General features: G+C 44.5%; 1 protein-coding gene across 9 annotated transcripts in view; it reads right to left on the minus strand.

Moving 5' to 3' along the window:
- ANKRD6 (ankyrin repeat domain 6) overlaps window positions 1–21,553 on the minus strand; it is a 76,671-nt gene that overhangs the window by 19,205 nt on the left and 35,913 nt on the right. For 3 of the 9 annotated variants that reach the window (XM_048494410.1, XM_048494420.1, XM_048494428.1), the window contains exons 3-9: window positions 13,007–13,105; window positions 11,479–11,656; window positions 7,028–7,126; window positions 5,249–5,347; window positions 2,498–2,596; window positions 1,181–1,279; window positions 725–823 (exon numbers count right to left, since the gene is read on the minus strand). In XM_048494410.1, the coding sequence (XP_048350367.1) occupies window positions 725–823; window positions 1,181–1,279; window positions 2,498–2,596; window positions 5,249–5,347; window positions 7,028–7,126; window positions 11,479–11,656; window positions 13,007–13,104 (771 nt within the window). In that variant the 5' untranslated portion in view covers window position 13,105. Of the gene's footprint in view, window positions 1–724; window positions 824–1,180; window positions 1,280–2,497; window positions 2,597–5,248; window positions 5,348–7,027; window positions 7,127–11,478; window positions 11,822–13,006; window positions 13,106–21,553 lie in introns of those variants that run through there. The other 6 variants (XM_048494401.1, XM_048494437.1, XM_048494446.1 and 3 more) reach the window with 6 other exon arrangements.

Raw genomic sequence — 21,553 nt, forward strand, 5'->3', positions numbered from 1 at the left:
GACATTTAAAATGTTACTACGCAATTAAGACTTTTGGCATTGCTTTTATGTACAGTGGAACCTTGGTTTTCATTGCCTTCGGTTTTCATCGGTTTCGGTTTTCATCTATTTTTTCAGTGAAAAATTTGTCTCAGTTTTCATCAATTTGCCTCGGTTTTCATCGATTTGCAGTAAGGTGCAGGGGGTTGTGGAGAAAAATCACCCAGACATGGGGCAAGACATTGTCATTAAACAAGTTGCAGACATGGCCTGCAAGCTGTTGCAGGCCATGTCTGCAACTTGTTTAATGACAATGTCTTGCCCCATTTCAGACAAATCTTAAAGAGGCGACAGAAACAGACCTCTTTGGACAGCTTTCTGGTGTGACATTGGTCCACTGGCTCTGAAGCTGGTCCTAGTGTTATTGTTTGTTACTGTTTTCAGCATTAAACACTATGTTTATTCATCAAAAAATGTGTTTTTGGTATATTTTTGGAGTGCCTAGAACGGATTAATTGGATTTACATTGATTCCTATGGAAAAGTTTGCCTCGGTTTTCATTGGTTTCGGTTTTCATCGATTCTTTTCGGACGGATTACGAACGAAAACCGAGGTACCACTGTACATGTGATATGTACAAAGATGCTTTTGGGGAGGAAGGAATGAAAGTATCCTTTCAATTTTTTTCAGTCATCATTAAATTGAAAATAACTAGAAACTACAAGAAAAAATGCCAAGCTCTTACATTGTTAACGACTGTCCCATCAGCTCCTGCTTCCAACAAGAGTTTGACCACCTTTTTATGATTTAGTGCAGCAGCTACATGAAGGGCTGTATCACCGGCCTGAAAGTTACAGAAAAAAGATGAAACTTGCACTTTACGACTCTCACATACAGCACATCCTATGTCATGCAGGTGGACAATGTAGATGCACAAATCATCTTTCCATATTTGGGATGCATTAGGCAGGCAGGTTTTCCCAAATAAGTTTTAGTTTTTATGCTATCAGGATGTATGTGTGGAGCCTGAAAACTGTCCTCAAGCATCTAATCATAATTTTATAATTTTATTTATTGTGGCTGTTTTCATGCTTTTATTGTAATTGTTTTATAGTAAGTAAATAATAGGAAATAGCTAATACTAGGAAGCCTTATATGGAGGGGGGAAAGGCACAATGGGTAATGAAGTTCATGCACTGACCTGATTTTTTTCATGGACCGAACAGAAAGCACTGAGGAGCACCCTAACGATGGGTAAGTGATTATAACGGGCTGCAACATGCAAGCAGGTATCTCCTGCCTAAAAAGGGGGGGAAATGCAATCACAATAAGAAAATTTGTCACTGAGTCAACCAAGAGGGTGATCACCGCTTTAACAGTGCAATGGGCTTAGACTGGAGTAACTCTGCATAGAATTGTACTAATTTAGGACACAGAATGTCACTGTTGATTTCTCACCCTTCCTCAAATAATCCAGACAGTTTACTTCCATAGATTCTGTTTGATTTTCTTAATAACATATCACAGATTTTTACAGGTTAGCAACTGTGATATATTGGTTTTACACAGTGGTGTAGTGCCAATGGGGTGAGGGGGTGGGATGCCCTGGGTGCACCCCAGTGCTTGGGTGTGGCGGGGGCATTCCGAGGCATGGCAGGGACGCAGGGCACATGCGTGCCCTGGGCACCATTCCCCCTTACTTTGCCTCTGGTTCTACAACTAGGGATGCTAACCTCTAATAAAGCCTGAGAAACCCCCCAAAATTACACCCAATCTCCAGATTACAGAGATCAGTTCCCTTTAAGAGAATGGTTGCCTTGAAGGGTGAGCGCTATGGCCCTGTACCCCACTTAGGTCCCTGTCCTCCCCAGATTCTACCCCCAAATCTCCCAAAGTTTCCCAACCTGGAGCTGGCAACTTTAAGACCTTGTCCTGCTCCAGTGGCTGGGGAGACCTGGCAACACTATGCAGATGAGTCATTTTAGGCTGAAATTCTGAAATCCTTTGCTTAACATCGTCTCCTTTCTGGTTCACTACTGATTTTTAGCCAATTTGAAACTAGCATTAAAATGTACTGGTTTCATTCGATTCTATTTTGTTTATTTGTGGATTTTTTGCAAACATATCTACTGTGCTTAAATAAATTAAAAATCGTAATCTAGCACAGCAGTCAATTTATTTATGCCCTCCTACCTTTGTGCTGGATTTTGGCTCTGCTTTTAAAATATGTTTTAGCTTTCTTTTTAAAAATATTATTTTTATTTCGTAACAGATATATTTAATAAAAATAGGGAACATAATTCTTAGCTTTAAGGAAATATATCTTCCATCAATAACACAGCTGCTACTAAAAAAACAGAGAAACCTCCCTCAAACTTCATTAATTTGATCATTTCCAGTAAATGCTACTAGCTTTAGCTGTGCAAAAAACTCTAACCCATTTTAATATTATTTTCATCAATCTAGATGCCATATTTGACTTTTTTGTTGTTAATACTACCAGTTTTGTAACACTCACATTGTTTTTGATGTCCGCCCGAGAGCCTCCAAGCAGTAAAACCCGAACACTCTGTGAATGACTGTTTTGGCAAGCCAAGTGCAATGGTGTATTGCCTGCCTTAGGAAAGAGAGGGTAAAATACATAACATCTTTAGAAAGGTCAAATAATAATGGTCCCAAATTGCATTGCTTTCCTTCTGTGATTCTGTACAATATGTATATCCTATAATTGCTATGAAAAAATGAATCTGAAACATGAAATAAATTGTAAGCTGAAAAGAGATAGAGAAGGACCAAAGCTTTCTCTCAAATTATACACACACCCCACTGCTTCTGCAGTCGCATTTCCAGTGATCTGTTGAACTCCTACTAAACACATAAACAAATTTTGCTGCATACTAGTTTACAGAGTTTGCGTTTTACTTGTTGATTCTTTAGTCATTTAAACAACTATTTCTTATTTATCATGTCTTTTCATCTGGAAGGATCTTACATCTCTTTTGGAAGACAAAATGGATCTCCACTAATGAGATCCTCCACCAGATAAAGGAGTGATTATTTGATCAGGAATATCAATCATTAATTGGTAAAGCAATTTTGGTATTGCATCCGGGAAATGTCGAATTGCTATTTAAATATTCTTTCTGACCCCAAGCTGAAATGGGTGGCCACCAGGGCTAGAACTAACATGTTTCCTCTCACATTACCTCTAGGGAGGTTTCTGAAACCCACACATCAGAAACGCACTTGCACTTACTGCCTAATTTTGAAAGAGTCACTTGAGCACACCGTTTGTTTGCCCGAAATTTATGGGATTTAGACACAATGTTTTTCTTATAGCCCCTACCTTGGCAGGTCCTTGCTCTCTTAATTCTAAATTGAACTATCTCTTGAACAACCAGGATCCTAAGATATTGGAAATGGTGGCCAATTTTCTGATTAATACTTTAAATTAATCCTTTGGGGGTTTTTTCCTGTTTATATTACCCTTACGAATGTTGAATATTATTTTTTTTCAGCTACTTGGTTCCCTGTTTGTCTCTATCTTGTTGATTTTTTTTGATGCCTAATAAAGGTTTCGGATCTTAATTTGTGAATTTCAGCTGATGGGACAAAATGGCTTGCAACCAGTAATCCGTCTGCAGAAGGTTCTGGTAGATATGAATTGGTGCTGCAGTTCTCTTTCCACAAAAGTTCATTTCAGCCCTCAGAAAGATGATTCCCGGGATGTCTTAGTCCACACGGACAAACATCCATGTGGGTGAGGTAGTTGCAGTGAGGACAGGGAAGGAGACAACAATCATCCCTTCCTTCCTCTGCACTTGAAGAACAAAAAAGTGGGCAATTTAATCCTCTCCCTCCTAACTGAAACAATCTCCATGCCCATAACTAGGGTTGCCAGGACTGGGTTGCCAGGACTGGGCTGGGAAATTTTCAGGATGGAACTTAAGGAGGGTGGGGTTTGGGGAGGGGAGAGACTTCAATGGAGTATAATGCCATAGAGTTCACCTTTCAAAGTGGCCATTTTCTTCAAGTGAACTGGTCTCTGTCACCTGACGATCATTTGTAATAGTGGAAGATTTCCAGCCACCACCTGGAGATTGGCAACCCTACCTATAACAGTTTCTCCATCTTCACAAGATTCCTATGACTCCAGAAATTATTGGGGGGGGGGGGGTAGAAAGGACCACTGGTGGAAGGTGAACATGGTGAAAACTCACTCTTGTTGTATTGCAATGAAATTAGCTGAGCAAATGATAGGGCAGAGATGTGAGTTGTTTGTAAAAATTTACTAGAAAACAAATGAATGTGCACTAAATATAGGAACAGCAAACTCTATCCATGCAAGTGCTCAGTCTGGGTGTCTGTTCAGTCTATCTGTGCCTGTGTGTCTGCCTCTCTCTTTTTCTGGAAGAAGAAAGCAGAGAGATCTTTTCAGAAGCTGATGTGATTCTAGACATGTAACTTAAGCAGTTAAGTCTTGCTTGACTGAATGAAGCAGAAACTTGTAAAATCCTAATAACTCTCCTTCTACAGACAGATCACTTAATCTGTTATAGTCCCTCCCCCTTCCTTCCTTCCTTCCTTCCTTCCTTCCTTCCTTCCTTCCTCCTTCCTTCCTTCCTTCCTTCCTTCCTGCCTATCTCCTTTTAGAATTTCCCTCACTACCTACCTACCTACCTACCTACCTACCTACCTACCTACCTACCTACCTACCTACCTACCTACCTACCTACCTACCCACCTACAGATGACAGACAGACAGCTAGATAAAAATACAATATAATACTGCAAGTTTCCAAAAAGGTTTAAACAAAATCTTTCCTTGTTTGAAGGGTGATGCATTCCTTCTGCCTATTCATTTGGCTTCCTTATTTCTGATAACATGGATTTTTATTACCATTTTTCCTGCACCCTGATTTTCCCCCCACACAAGTTGCAATGAATCACTTCCATACTAATCAGAATTCTAGAGGAACTCTTAGTGCTTTTTAGCTATAATTAATGCAGTGTTTGTGAGCTCTTTCTGTGTCAGCTGTCAGAACACAAAATTTCCCACATGGGAATGTCCTCATGATGTAATAATCAAGGAATAGTTAATTAAAAGAAAATTCAAAGTCCTGCCAAGAACTACACTGCCACTTGATGAGAAATGGCATTGCCTGAGACTACTAATAAGAAGTAGCTGTAGTTTCAGAATTTATTCCCTTTTCTGTTGTTGTTTTTTAACGCAGCAGAACCTGAAACCTTCTTTCTTCATGCACCTCACCTTGTTTTTGGCAAGAACATTTGCTCCTGCTTTAACAAGAAGCTTGGCAGACTGACTGAATCCATGCCAGGAGGCTTCATGGAGAGCTGTGTTTCCATCCTGAAGAACAGACACAGAAAATCAGCAGCTTAGAGTACTCTATTAGTTTTCACAGTTTAAGATTTTTAAAAAATCTAGCTAGTTACTGTGTCTCTACAGAGAACAATATTGCATATTCCTAGACTGCATTGGGCATTCTATGCTTCTTTGGACCATTAAATAAAAACTTTGCTGTGCTTACAATGTGAGCATTCAAATCTAGTTTTAAGAGGAACACGTGTTTTAAGAGAAAAGAAATTAGGCATTCGTAGTCTTTAAACCACTAACAAGAGAACTGCTGTCAAGAGTGAAGATCTGGAGAGGGAAAAGGGGGAATAATTTGCAGGAAAGCCCCCCCCCTCAATTTTTCTGATAGAAAACATTGGAAAATCCTGGAGAAACCAAACCTGATTTTCCCCCTTCTGAAATAAGAGAAATGTCAAGGTCCCACAGCAGGATATATTACTATACCTAATCTCAAGGTCCATTCCTTACCAGGATATGAAACTAGGGCAATTTACACATACACTACTTGCCCTGCAGCTGAGAAGAAGTCAATCCTCTAACTTTGTTCTGCAGTGAGGTTTTCCTATTTACACAATTCTTTGTTTCCCCCATGGTTTTTTGTTTACACAGGTTACCTTTCTGCCAGTCCAGGCACCTTGCCAGTCCAGGCACCTACCCACCACACTCCCAATCTGGCCTGGTGAGCCCACTGCCACCCCATCCTTGGCAGGCACCAGTCCAGGCAACCACCACACCCCACTGCAAGCTTGCCAGTGCAAGCAGTCTCCCAACCCTGTTCCTGGTCTGGCCTGGTAAACCCCCTGCAGCCACCTACCCTGCTCCTGATCTTGTCCGGTGAGCTCGATGTGGACTTGCCAGTCCTTCTCAGTCCACCCTCCTCAGTCCAGATTTTACCTGGTGTGTTTGCTGCTAGCTTGCCATTCTAAGTACCCCCTCCTCCCATCTGATCTGGCCTGCCCCCCCCCCCCCCCATGCTGACTACCTTCCCTAGTTCTGATATGGGCTGACAAGCCTATTGTGGGCTCAACAGCTGAGGTAGCCACCACCACCACAGTGCAGATCTGGGCTGGCGAGCCTACTGGTAGCTCACCAGCCAAGGCAGCAACACACATACACACTCCGGACCTGGCCCAACCAAGTCACGTTGATGTCATATCTGGCCCTTGTGACAAATGAGTTCGACATCCATGCTCTGAAGACTTAGGTTTTAAATCACACCTATGACAACCCATCTTATAACACAAAAATAAAACATATAAAATATTTACATAGTGAAATATCGCTACAGCTAAGCCCCGAAGAGACATTTTGCATGACGCGGAATGATTCAAAAGATGAGGAAGAAGTGCAGCAGCCTGAGTCCAGTTTCTTAATCCTGGCTAAGATGAGGGCCAAACTGAAACCCAACCAGCTCTAAATAGTTCCTTCCAAATAACATGGTGATCAGCTCAAAGCACATAGTACTGCGCCCCAAAGCAACTTATTTTGTTAGTTTTTAAGATATGTGAAAACAAAAGTCCACAACACTGCTAATAATAAGGGGATTATCAAAGCTTCATCGATATAATAGAAAACATTTCTAAGGTAAGTTAGTCTGGGACTACATTTCCTATATCAATACATCTTACATTGGAGACAAGGGCATTTTCAGGTCCAAAATCAGGTTTGGTTTACCTTGTCAGGTCTGTCCAAAGCACATCCTTCATGGATAAGAGCTGCTATGACATCTGTATTCCCTACAACAGTAGCTCGATGCAAAGCTGTCTGGTCACCCTGCAAATACAGCACAGTTACTAATACATTTTGTTTCAAACTGACACAAGTATATGTGCACATACATCACACACACACATCAATGAGCCCCCTATAAACGACAGCGCACACACTACTAGTAAAACAGACTCACCCTGAGCCCGGTTAACGCCATGGCTTTCAAATCCAAATTAATGTTACAGCCTGTCGAATTGCATTGCTGTGGGTATTCGTAGACATCTTCAGCATATGAAATGCTTTTCTCATACAGACAGCACTTGCATTCGGAAAACAGGATGAAACCTGTGTGTCAGTTTTCATGCATAACTCTTGTGCTCATGCTCTGTATGCATGCATGCCATTGTGATGGTGATCTGCTTTCAAGGTCTCACACTGCTTTCTTACACGGTCACGGCTTCCTCACAGAAGGAGCCTATGTGGAAGGTTTGGTTCCACCAGTGCAATAGCGCTTATACTAGCAGAATGGCAATGTCCGCTGCTAGAGAAAGGGGGACTATTTCTACATTACCATTCACTATTGGAAGAAGGGAACCATTTCAGCAGGAAACTCACACCACCCTAAAGCCACTCAGACAAGCCAATATGGGCACAGGGTCTGGACCTCAGGCACAAAACAAGCAAACACGATTGCCTTTGCTCTGATAAATGAACATAAGGGACAGGAGCTCTGCCCACTAACTGCATAACTACAAGACATGGCCAATATATGCGTGACCTGACTCAGTCAGATATAGATTGGAGGAACTCATCCTTTTAAAATGTTCATTTGCTGGGTGCTGTGAGAGAGGAAGGAGTTTCCAGTCCCATTCCCCACCCCCCACCCCCACCCCCGGCAGCAGAAAAGGCGGCAAAGGGCTTTTTGCCATCCTAGGACACAGGGAATCAAAGAAAGTGGGGGGAAGCTCTCCCTCTGCCTTTTCCACTGCCGAAAGCAAAGTGAGAGGGAAACTGGCAGTTTCGTCTTCTCCAATGCAACACTCTCTCACAGCACTGAGCAAATAAATCAGTGTTTTTAGGGTGAGTTCCCCCAATGTATATCTGCCTGTGAGTCCAGTCATGCACTTGTGACCAGCACATGCCAGGCATATTCTATGGCTTGTTCCTAAAAAATAAATGAGACACAGAAGGGTTCATATATACAACGCGGGAAAACAGAAAGCAGCAGTATTTCCCTACCATCAGAACAACCTGATAATCACCAGCAGTTATGAGATAAGGTGTGATTGTAACAAAAAACCTAAATTGAAGAATGCCACATTTCTGTATTAAGCCCAACTCTTAAAACCCAAACAATAAAAATTCTCTAATGTTCAGTAACAGTAGGAGAAGTTGTTTCTTCAACCTGTCTGTGAGTTTTTCCACTTGTTTCTGTCATAACAACAGGTCAAATTCCAGGAGAGTACTTAACTGATGACACCTGAGACGACATCTAACACAGAAATCATGTTCATTCAAATAACATGATTTGCAAACAAATCCCAAATAGCAGACTAGCTTTCAGTTTGAGATAGGAAAACATTTCTGAAACAGCCAAGTTATAAAAGATGGTGCAAACCAAAGCTGAAGTGAAAGGACATTTATCACTGAGATAGTACAAAGCAAAAATAATTTCTATTATTTCCTGCAGTTCAGATCCAAAGAATTCTAAATGACAGAGTTCAAGCATCTGCTCTTGAGGGGGGGAAAAAACTCTGATGATTATTTGTAACAAAAGACCCACTTGATAGACTTTGTCATAACATTATTTTAATGAGATTAGACTGCAACAAGAAAACATCATGTAGTTCATTAAAGGACTTATTAAACTCGCTGCCATTTGAAAGAGGCGACATCTGTTCTGGGAAATCTTTCCTGCTAATAAAACGAATCTCAGATCACAAAGCAGAAAGCAGAAAGATACATTTTCAGATACATTTTTCATTTTTAAAAAAGACAGACATCCACAGAAAACTCTGCAAAATAGCTATCCAGACAATGTTACATTTGCTACCACAGCAGAGAATTCTTTCACAGCACTGTTGTGCATATGCTAGATGAATCATCCACCAGGTCTTTTTTGAGGGGATAATTGCCCTGCCCACATACATGGAAAGGGCTGACAACCAATATTATGTTCCAAGATCTGAAATGATAGATTATTTTTCCTTCCAAGACAGTAGCAATGGCCAATGAAAATGAAACCCCAGTACTAAATTAAATTACTCAGGTGTACTTCACACTTAGCCTATTTATAAGCCCTTGGACTTTGATGGAATGACCTACGCTTACTGGCCTGTACCTACAGAATGTAAGTCAACTGTTATGCTCTCTCTACAGCAGGGACTGGGGGTGCAACCTTGAAAGGGTGAGGTTTGGGAAGGGAAGAGACCTCAACAGGGATAGTATGCCATAGATTCCGCTCTCCAAAGCAGCCATTTCCTCCAGGGGAATGGATCTCTGTTATCTGGGGACCAGCTGTAACTCAGAACTTTAGGACTCACCTTGGGATTTGCAAGCCTAGCTTACAGCCCCTGGCAGATCTTGTGGCCCTTTCTTACAGGCCCAGGGTATTGCTGATCACCACTTTGGCATCAGGAAGGAACACATCTTTGTGTGTTTGTGTGTGATGGTCTCTTACTAGCTTTAGATCATAAATCCAGTACATGACAAGAAGATACAGATGATTTTGAAAAGACCATATTTATTTATGTATTTGCACCCTGCCTTTCTCCCCAAGGAGACCCAAAGTGGTTCATGTTTTCTCCTTTCCTCCTTTTTATCTTCATAAAAATCCTGTGAGCGAGACTGGGCTGATAACGTGCATGGTAAAATTTATCTTGGGACCAAAGGAGTGCCCATGAGATTACCAGACAGATTACACAGGAAGAATAACTTTCAATTATTTTCCTCACCACTGTCACAATTCCTCAAGGGTCCCCAAATTGTCCTTCCCTATTTTCAAGTAATACGTTTTTCCTGAGAAGTTACAATGTCACAGACAATCAGCCGGTAACTTTTCTGGATTTAGGAATTTTCTTCTCCCCACTTGACTGGCAGTGCAGAGAAAGCTTTTAGCCATTGCCTCAGGAACTAGTGATCTTCACAGTTGAGCTCAACTGATAATATTATGTATACTGCAGTACCTGAGCCACATCTGAACAAGGTCAGTCCAGCAACTTAGCTTATTAAGGATCTATATATCTGCCAGCCCTTGAAATCCTTTCAGGGTGAACAACCTGACAGGGAAATGGTTATAAATTACTAGTCTTCTGGTCATCATAAACATGAAAGATCTGTCTTCTAGCCAGTACAAATGAGGATCCCCTAATCACGTCACTCAGTCTTAAAAGCCAAATGGTGTATTTTATACTAACGATCTATATCCATTAGAATGTACCCTGAGACAACCTCTGAATCTACTTTGCTTTCTTCTTTGTTTACATGTCACTTGTACCTTTTGCCTAAAAGAATTTTCCATCAAGGACTGGGCTTTTCCATCTATTCAGTCATACATCCAACCCTCCAAATTAGCAGTAACCTGGTCCCTTTTAATTAGTTTTGACTAACAAACTTGTGCTTATATTATTTTGTTAGAATTTTACAAACATTGTTATCTACCTTAGCTATTTGAGTCAGCGTGTGTAGTGGTTAACAGCAGCAAATTCTAATCGAGAGAACCAGGTTTGATTCCCCACTGCTCCACATGAAGTCTGCTGGATAACTTTGGGCTAGTCACAGTTCTCTCAAAACTCTCTCAACCCAGGTGGAGGCAGGCAATGGCAGACCCCCTCTGAGTGTCACTTACCTTGAAAATGCTACTAGATGACATAAGTCAGCTGAAATTTGACAGCACTTTCCACCGCCACCTTGACTATTCTTATTGAATCGAAAACAGAATATCAAATAAATTCATGTTCAAGGGATCTCTCAAAGGGTACTGAAATAAACTTTTCTCAAGATGAATAACTCTTGGCTTATTTCTCTTTCATACTAAACAACAGCAAAGTTGTTATCCCCTATGAAGAGTTCCATAGAGCACAAAGATCAGTGAATGACCCCAAGTAATCAGAAAACTGTTTCTGGCAGAAAGAGCCTCATATCCCTTGTGTGTGTAAACAGTATTTATTCAAAACCCTATGGATCCTGACTGTGCAAACTGTTCCCAAGAAGCATTTCATATAGATATTGTACTCAGAGGACATCTCGTGGGATTCCATGTAAAAAAACACAACAGTAGTATTTTTCTGACAAAACATTACAAGAAAGCCAGACATGCAACCATGCACTTTTAAAGTAACTCTGACATGCCAGATGGCCAGTCAAGATGCTGCATGCAGCTGTGTCAGAGAGAAGCTAAAGTTAAAAGTGCTAACCTCCTTCTCTCTTTGCAATCTTCTAGGATCTTTTCTAGCCTTTCTCCTCTGCTTTTTCTTATCTTTTTCTTCCTTGACTTCTTTTACCAGGGCCACTTTTCCTTTGTCTATTTCTGAAGTACGTGCTGTGTGAACACTCATTGACCAATCAGAGATGGCATCAGGATTCCAATAAGGACTTGCAGGATTAGTAGGGAGAAGGAAAGAATTACTTCTTGGGGTTTCATACTCTAGAGAGCTGGTCTCCACAGGCTGAAATTCACAATAATTCCACTCAAGGCCACTGGAGGTCATTCTTCAACTAATGATAAGGTGCTTTACAATATATGTTAAGGATCAATATCTGTAGAACATGAAGTCAGAATTTTAAATTCTCCACACACTTCAGAGTTTCTGTGTTCTGTTCTAGTTAGGTATTTGCTACAGAGTAAAACTCAAAACCAAAATGATTACTGACTTTCACAGTTCACTGAAAAACAGCAGGGCAAGAGGTAGTCTTTCAAAGTTGGGAATATGATTAGCCAACTGAGAGAGAACAAGCAGTAAAACTGTGATCGTGAGCATTGGAAAACAAGTTCTCTATGACACAAAAGGGAATATAAGTATCTTAGAAGTATTATAAATATATTTAAAAGCAGCTAAGTAACAACAATGCACAGGGGGTTTATCTGGGGGAAAAGGAAATTTGGTTATTATTTTACATCTAAAGCGGGGGAGGGGGATTACAAGAAAAGATTCAAATTAATAAGCCTATTTTAGACACAGCATGGCTCTGATTAAAATCACTTGACTCTTCCATCCCACACACAAATAGCTTCACCCTTTCTTGGAGTCTGCATAGTTTTTTGGGAGGGTTGTTTTGTATGTTTCACAGATTTTAAGACTTTAAAACTCTGTCAACTGCATGAAAATATCAGGACTATCTCTCAGTGCTTCTTCTGTTAACAAAGTAGTAAACCCGTGAATGGCAACAAACATCCCACAAATTAAAATGGCCAATAATTTCTACACCCAAAAAACACTTTTTGTTTCAAACATAGCAATGATGCCTGACATGTGCACACCCAAGTAGAGATGAGGCCAAACCAACATCATCTATAAAACAAACATGGGGAGGGGAAATTAGAAGGTATTTTAGTTCCCTCCAAAGGTGTTTATCCATGTAAAAGTAGAGGTCTAATTCAGACCTCCTGAAACAAAGGATGGCATACAAATATTTAAAACACCAAGTACATTGTACACATGAGCTAATTTCATTTCAGTGCCACGCTTTTCTGCTGCTTGCAGATATTTTTAAGAGATCTAGGTCTTGAAAACAAGACCCAAGGCACTCATCGACAATGCCATTGTCTTTAACTATCCCGCCCTGCATGCTGACCTATAAAGCTTCAAAGCACGCAAACAAAGCAAACATCTGTTCTAAACAGAAGCAGACTCAAAGAAAGACAACTTGTTGCTACGGTCTTTGGAATACAAATGTGGAGGAGGGGCTTTCCTTGGATAAGAGCGGTGATTTGCAGCTACTCACATCATCCTGAACGTCCACATCACAGTCTGCCTTGAGTAAAATCTGGACAACGCCAAGATGGCCCTTGTGAGCTGCAAGATGGAGAGCTGTGCGCCCATGCTGTAAAGCAGAAGAAAGCAATTGCTGAAGAAACTCAAAGTCAGGTGCTTGTGCACAAACTGCAATTCAATAAGTGTTTTCAGTATTTCATACCTGTTTCACAGCACACAATGAAAAACCCTAATTTCCACACAGCAAGATGGTACAGATCATTATCCTTTTTAGACTCATAAATTTACTTTCCCTGAGAAAGCACTCTCACCAAGCAGGGTCAGTCTTGGCCAGGGGGCAACAGGGACATCTTTCCTGGGGCCCACACTTGACATAAACCCAACAACCCACAGAGCTGCCCCCCAACGGAAAGGGGAAAGAAGACAAAGAAGAATTCCACTAAAATATAAAAAGAGGGAGGGGTGGTTTTTTGCCAAAGAAAGAAAAAAATTAAACAAATGTATGATACCAAATTTTAAAAATATACAAGATAAAAATAAGTATTGAAATTTCAAGCTGTCTCATAATGTAGCAAAATTAATGCATTAAGAAAAATGCTAGCACCAAGGTAAATAAGACCAAGCAGGTCCATAATCTACTAGATCTTTCACCAAGAGCTATGCTTCCCTTAAAAAGAACACAAAAATTCAAACACTGCAATTTTATGAGTAATTAAGCACTCTGGGTAGATTAGGATAATTTAAATTTTGTCCTGCCAGCAGAAAACTGATGAAGCACCACTATTGAACCAGCAGAACATACCCTACACCAGCAGGACTCTGCCAATGCAGATGAGTGTACACTCATTCAGAAGTATGCTCTTCTCCCTACAATATTACAGCAGTAAAAAGAAGGGACATAAACATCCACACATCCACCTTTTTCTGGTACCAGAACCAAGGGAACATAAACTGCATTATCAAGACAGAGCTACATTATTCTGCCCTCATTCTAACAAAGACTTATGAAAAAGCCCAGCAGCTCTGACACAATCAGCTTCCCCAATTCCTTTCTCCAATTCCTAGGAGCAGCAGTGGCGTAGTGGTTAAGAGCAGTTGTACTCTAATCTGGAGAACCAGGTTTGATTCTCTGCTCTGCCACTTGAGCTGTGGAGGTTTATCTGGGGAACTAGATTATCTTGTGCACTCCAACACACGCCAGCTGGGTGACCTTGGGCTAGTCACAGTTGTTCGGAGCTCTCTCAGCCCCAATTCTACCTCTCTGCCAGCCGTGATTTGTTGTGAGGGGCGGGAAAGGAGTTTGTAAGTCCCCTTTGGAGTCTCCTTGCTGCAGGAGATGTGAGCGCCGCGGATCGCTGGAGGTCACGCGCATAAGAAACGAGACGAGACGCGGTGATAACATCTGGTGGAGAGTGCCAGCAGCGGGAGCGCGGGTGTCCGTGTTCCTAGCGACTCTGCCGCGTGCTGGTTTCTGGCACCTTTTATTATGATTCTAACGGGGGCGTGTAGAAGGGCGGAACGGGGGGAATTCCGGGAGAGCGGGAGACTGAGAGATCATCATGTGATGCATGATCTCACCTGGCTGCTACGTGCGGAGAGGAGCATCAGCGTCTGGGCCTAATCCTCACCTGGGGGCAAGACCATTGTCCCTTTGTCCGGGACACCCGGTGGTTGTGAGCCAGGTAGTTTCACTTGACCATTGACTCAATCGGGGGATGAGGGAGTGCAGAAGGCAGTGCGACCAGAAGGCCGTAGGAGCGCCGGTGTGCCAGCGCTCTACTTACGGTGCTGCTGGGTCAGCAGTGCATCCCTACAAGAGAAAGGGGGGAATATAAATCCAACTCTTCTTCTTCTTCTTCCTTAGCTGACCTAATAATAACTTTTCATGTCCTGCTACAGGAGAACCATCAAACCTTGCTTGGAATTGGAATGCCTTCAATTGTAAATTCATCAACTCTGCCTAAAACGTAATCAAGAACCAGACTACCTGACTCATTCCAGTCATTTTCCATAATATTGTTCTCTTCTGAGAACAGAACCTTGCTTTGTCCAGGAAGATTGCTCAAACCAACCTACTTCACAGGGTTGTTGTGAGAATAAAATGGATGATGTAAGCTGATTTGGGTCCCCTGTTATGGAGGGACAGAAGTGGGACAGAAGTGAAATAAATAATAAATACAGCTGAAGATGAGGGGGTGGATAAAAGGTAGGTTAGTTGAGCCAGCATGGTCCTACCGTGGGGTAGTGGTTAAAAGCAGCAAACTCTAATCTATTTATTTATTTTATTTATTTATTTATTAATTCGGCTTTTATACCGCCCGATCCCCGAAGGGCTCCGGGCGGTGAACAGCAAGGATTCAGAGACAACAGGAGCAAAACACATATACAATATAAAGACATAAGCTCCATCTCATGTCAGCACTAAAATAACCTAAAACCAGCGGAAACAAATTAATACATAAAAGCATAAAAGCAGGCGTCCAACCTCAAATTTAAAACCTACCCCCCCCCAGAAAAAAGGGACGGTAGGCCCCTCAATATGAGGGGACCCTTGAGTGTAACAGCCCTTGAAACCAGAGGCAGGCAATAAGGAGCAGTAGGGGGGCACCATGTCAGCGGCCAGACACCTGCAGCGGCCCGGTGGAACAACATACAGTCTTATACAGGCCTCTGCGGAACTCACCCAGGTCCTGCAAGTAAGGCCCGGACAGTTGGAGGAAGGGTGTTCCACCAAAGGCGGAGGCCAGTGCTTTAAGCAGCTGTCACAGGCCCGCGTGGGGAGGCCAGCTGCATGGCATAGAGGGCCAGGGATTCACCAGCAAATTGGCCTCTTGCCCGGGATCGCACTTGAGTTTGCCGAGTAGGGATATATGGGGTGATCTGCGGTCCCGAAGGCACGAGCGCCCCAGGCCGCTAAGGTCCTTGAAGGTCAAACTCCACACCTTGAAGAGATGATTCGATCTGAATTAGAGCTCGGGAAGCCAGTGCAGCTGGGCGCAACACAGGCTGAATATGGTCTCTAAAGGCCTCCTGTGAGCAGACGAGCCGCCGCATGCTGGACCAGCTTTAACTTCCGAATCAAACGCAAGGGAAGGCTCAGCGCGTAAAGCGAAGCGTTACAATAGTCTAGGCCTGGAGGACTTGACCGTTGCATGGATCACAGTGGCCAGGTCCATTTGGGAGAGAAGAGGGGCAACAGCCACAGGGCCTGGGCGGCGATGGAAAAACGCATGATCCGGGTTGTAAGGGCCACCTGGGTCTCCATAGAAAGAGATGTAGTCAGGTGGACCCCCAGACTGCCAGGGCCGGAGGAGATCGGCGCCAAGGAGACCCCCTCCCACACCCGGCGGCTGGAAATCCCCAGCCTCTCCCCTCTTGAAAGCCCAGCTTAGAGGACCTCCGTCTTCGATGGGTCCGGTGCAGCCTGCTCTGTTTCAACCAACCAGCTACCGCCTCCAAACAATGCCAGAGAGCCACAGAGGCGGCCCGATAAGCTCCCCCCCTCCATCAACAGAATTAGCTGAGTGTCATCAGCATGCTGGTGACAACGCAGCCCAGAGCTCCGCACCAGCTGAGCGAGGGGACACATGTAGATGTTAAATAACAGCGGGGATCGCAATTGCCCCTGAGGCCTCCGCGTGAAGGGAGCACCACCGGGAGGCTTCATCCCCGCACCTCACTTGCTGGCTCCGGCCCCGGAGAAACAAGGCAATCCACTGAAGGACAGTGCCCCGCACTTTTAAAGAGGCGGCCAGGCGGTGGGTCAAAATTAAAATGATGATACGACCATATCAAAAGCGCTCGCGGTAAGATCTAACAAAACCAGCAGCGCCCGATCCGCCCTCGATCAAGCTGTATCACGGAGCGCATCCGTGATGGCGGCGAGAGCGATCTCCGTCCCATGCCCAGCACAGAAGCCGGACTGGAAGGGATCGAAAGCCGATGTGTCATCCAGGAAACCCTGAAGCTGCTCCAGCACCACTCTCTCAATGACCTTTAGAAGCGAAAGATTCGAGGCGGTGGTGTAATTGGCCAGATCCTTCGGATCTACCCGATGATGGTCTTTTTAAGAGTGGGGCCGGACCACTGCCTCCTTCAACCCATCCGGAAAGACTCCTTGCTCCAAAGGGGAGCCATTGATGATATTCAACAGATGGGGTGCGGTAGCTCCGCCCGGCAAGCTTTTATAAGCCAGGAGGGGCACGGATCCAGAAGGACAGAGTGAGTAGGTCTAACAGCAATGCCCAAGGCCCTGTGTCAACAGCGGCATCCCGGGAGAGCGAGGGAGAACTGGGCCAAACTTGGCAGCCCGAGCGGCAAAGGGAGCCTCCAGTTCACTAATTGTAGACAACATGGCAGGAGAAGGTCACTGGCCCGGAGCTGACGTGACTTTATCTGCGAAAAGCTCGCCAAAAGCCTCACAGCCAACAGCCAATGCGATGAGATTTGTGGACCTCTCTCTGATAAGGAGAGGTCAGGAGACCAGATTATCTACGAGGAAATAATTGTGCCGGGCGGGAGCTAGCGGAAAACGCAAAGAGGAGGAAGAAAGCTCTCTTTGCCTCGCCCGTTTGCGCATCTCATAGAGCCTTCATAAGCGTCCTATAAGATGTTGGCCCGGCGTCGTCACGAGATTTCCTCCACACTTTTCGGCTCTCCTGAGTGCGTCCCCTAAGCGCCCGTTTCATATGGCAGCAGCTCCTCGGTATACCGAGGGAGCCTGCCGAATAAAGGGGTGAAGAAGGGCCTTCGGGGAACTCTAACAATCTCGATGGCATCGAGGAGAGCGGGGAATTCCAGTCCTCCACCTGCTCATCCGAGTGTGCCAGCGGGTTTCAGGGGAGTCCCGTAGAGCATTCCAGGAAACCAAGTGGATCCATAAAGTCTCCCGGCGGGCAGGCATAAAATCAGCCCCTACGCCTGGAGGCGGGGCTTGGGCGCAACAAGTCCATCCGAACCTTCAGGGCATAATGGTTGGACCATGGCACTCTATCTGTAGAGGATACGACCATATCAACCCCTAACCCAAGAACCAAATCCAAGCGTGGCGGCCTCATGAGTGGGGCCAGAGTTTACACCAGGGAGAGGCCCAGTGTGCGCCATGGATGACACACCAGGTCCACAGCAGCTGTACATGAGAAGCGTCAGCATGGACATTGAAGAGTCCCCAGGACAATAAGCCTGGGGAACCGCAATGCCCAGTCGCCACCACCTCCAGCAGCCGTGGCAGGCAGTCCCTCGGTAGCTAGGCGACGGTACACCAAAGAGGGACTGCCATCTCTCCAGCGGCCAACCACTCTGAGGCCGACACACTCCATGCCAGCGATCTCTGGAACAGGGGCAGCCCTGAAGGGAATGGAATCCCGGATGAACAATGCCACGCCTCCCCGGCCCTGTGTTAAGTGACCTGGCGGTGGAAACCGCACGCATGAAACCGGGTGGCGCGGTTTTGCAGCCAAAGCGACGGTCTCACCCTCGGCACTTTTGAAGTTTCGGTGATACAAGCCAGGTCCATCTGCTGGCGCTGGCTTCGAGATGAATCGCATGAAGCACGAGTGGTTTTATTGTTAATGGACCTGGCATTGATCCAACACCAGAGGCGAAGCAGAGTAACCCTGAACCCCATCACCGCCGTCCCTAGGGATAGGTCGGAGGTCGAAGAAGCTGACGAGCATAGCCATATCTCGATTGCGTCTTCTATCATATAAACCCGCCTACCGCTATATCTACCCGTCCCATCAACACGGGATCCCCAGCCCCAATTCAAGGTGCCCCCATTGCTCCAACCACCCACACCCCAAACTCCTATAGCCTCCAACCACTTCCACAATGAAGTGGACCCAGCCCCACCACTAGGCAGCTAAGCACTATTCTAATTTCTTAATCCTAAGGACAAACATGCACAGGTTGAAAAAAGAATTTCTACCATCGAAGCTGAACCTAAACAGTACTAAACAACTAATCCCCACTAATCCTAAACATTAATACAAAGGCCAAACTATAGCCACTAGGCCAAGTATCCAAAAGGCAAAAGGGCCAGCGATCAGGATAGATAGATTTCACTGATCAGCTGATGATATTTATTAGTGGGCCAGAAGAAGGTATTAGTTGGCAGATAAAATTGCCGCCACCAGATGTCACGGACCTTCAATAAGTAGTACAAGACTTCTGCTTGGCAGGCAGGCAGGCAGACCAGCAGGAGGGTCTGTCCCGGAGGCAAGGGGCTGAACAGGCTGGCTGCCTTGGGCTGCTGGTGGAACTCCTGTTGTAGCTGCCAGAGCCCCACCCTGCAGGTGTTCCCCAATGGGGTGGGTGGGGAAGGACTCTCACTCCTTCCCAGTGGCAGCGAGCGGCAGCTCACCCGGTGGACTTCTGCCTTGGCTGGCAGGCAGGCGAGACCAACAGGAGAGGTCTGTCCCAGAGCCAGGGGCTGAACAGGCGCTGGCTGCCTTGGGCTGCTGGTGGAACTCCTGTTGTAGCTGCCAGGCCCCACCCCCTGCAGGTGTTCCCAATGGGGTGGGTGGGGAAGGACTCTCACTCCTTCCCAGTGGCAGGAGGCGGCAGCTCACCCGGTGGACTTCTGCTTGGCGGGCAGGCAGGCAGGCAGACCAACAGGAGGGTCTGTCCCAGGCAGGGCTGAACAGGCTGGCTGCCTTGGGCTGCTGGTGGAACTCCTGTTGTAGCTGCCAGGCCCCACCCCCTCCAGGTGTTCCCAATGGGGTGGGTGGGGAAGGACTCTCACTCCTTCCCAGTGGCAGCAGGCGGCAGCTCACCCGGTGGACTTCTGCTTGGCTGGCAGGCAGGCAGGCAGACCAACAGGAGGGTCTGTCCCAGGCAGGGCTGAACAGGCTGGCTGCCTTGGGCTGCTGGTGGAACTCCTGTTGTAGCTGCCAGGCCCCACCCCCTGCAGGTGTTCCCAATGGGGTGGGTGGGGAACAAGAGTCATGGACTCTAATACTGTGAACTGGGTTTGACTTTTTGTTCTTCCACAACAGCAGTGTACTCTAATCTGAATAACCAGGTTTGATTCCCCACATGCTTAGTGACCTTGGTCTAGTCACAGTCCGCTTGGAATTCTCTCAGCCCCACCCATCTCACAAGATGACTGTTGTAGGAGGGGAAGATGATTGTACACCACTTTGAGACTCTTTAAAAATAGAGAAAAGCATGGTATAAAACCAAATCTTCTTCTTGGTGGGAGGGAAGGAGAGAATGAAGAGGACAATCAGGATATAGATTCTATATTATAGAATGTAGTGAGACTGAGGGGAAGGCAGGACAATTTCTTTTCTTTTTTTCAGTTTTAAAAATAATTTTATTTCACACAAAATTAAAAGTTTACATATATTTCCACATACTCGTCAAACAAAATATACATTTTTGTTATTCCTCTATTGGGAATACTTTGTTACAATTTTAAACCTTGTGGTCTTCAGTTGTTGTTGTTGTTGTTGTTGCTGCTGCTGCTGCTGCTGCTGTTGTTGTTGTTGTTATTATTATTATTATTATTATTATTATTGTTAATTATATTTATAAACCGCCCTCCCCCGAAGGGCTCAGGTTGACTTCACCATCCATTTTTAAATAGATTCTATGCCTTGTTCTTAAAAAGGAAACGTAAAAATTTTAATACTACGACTAGTTTTTATAATACAATATTACTAACATCAGTTTTACTACCTGAACTCTCGTTTACATTAATACCAATACATTTCTTAATAATTCACAGTTTAAAATAAATCTTCTATCTAGTTTATATATCTTTACATTCATTTAAATTCGCTCCCGTGCGAACGGGCCCCACCCCTCCGCTGGCAGGATTCCGTAGTGCGGAAAGGGCCTTAGTGAATGGTTTAAGTTTCTTGTCTTTATATAATCCTAACAGGACAATTTCAAGGCCCAGGTATCTTCATGGCTAAAAAGAAGTGGAAAAGATGTTCTTTGCTAAAAATTATTCATTGGGGGAATGCCCTTCCAGTACAACTCAAGTCATGTTATCATATTATTAGCATCACTCTAACATTAACCACAGAACATAAGAAGATCTATCCTGGATCAGATCAAAGGCCTATTAAGTCCAGCATTCTTTTTCACAAAGTGGACAACCAACTATCTCTGGGATCACCCTCCTACATATGATCCCCAGTAGCTGATACATAGCAGCAAACTGCCTCTAGGCTGGTCTACAAGTTATATTTATTACACGGAAAAGCCTCCATAGGATGCTTTCACCAAAGTTAGCATATGCTGCAGCATATGGAATTACCGGTATGTCCTATTTCCTCTCAACTAGGGCAAGCACCTGGTCATTAGAGTGATGTCACATGCCGATCTTTACCAGACAGGTTTTGTTTATATGGTGGTTGCCAGTCATCCATACTTTACCCCCAGCAAGCTGGGCACTCATTTTACTGGCCTCAGAAGGGTGGAGGATGAATCAACTGAGCCGGCTATCTGAAACTGACTTCTGTCAGGATCAAACTCAGGTTGTAAGGAGAGTTTGGACTGCAGTGCTGCAGCTTACTACTCTACATCACAACAGTGCTGCAGCAACAGT

Source organism: Sphaerodactylus townsendi, linkage group LG01 (assembly GCF_021028975.2).
Source record: "Sphaerodactylus townsendi isolate TG3544 linkage group LG01, MPM_Stown_v2.3, whole genome shotgun sequence".
Classification (NCBI taxonomy): Eukaryota; Metazoa; Chordata; class Lepidosauria; order Squamata; family Sphaerodactylidae; genus Sphaerodactylus; species Sphaerodactylus townsendi.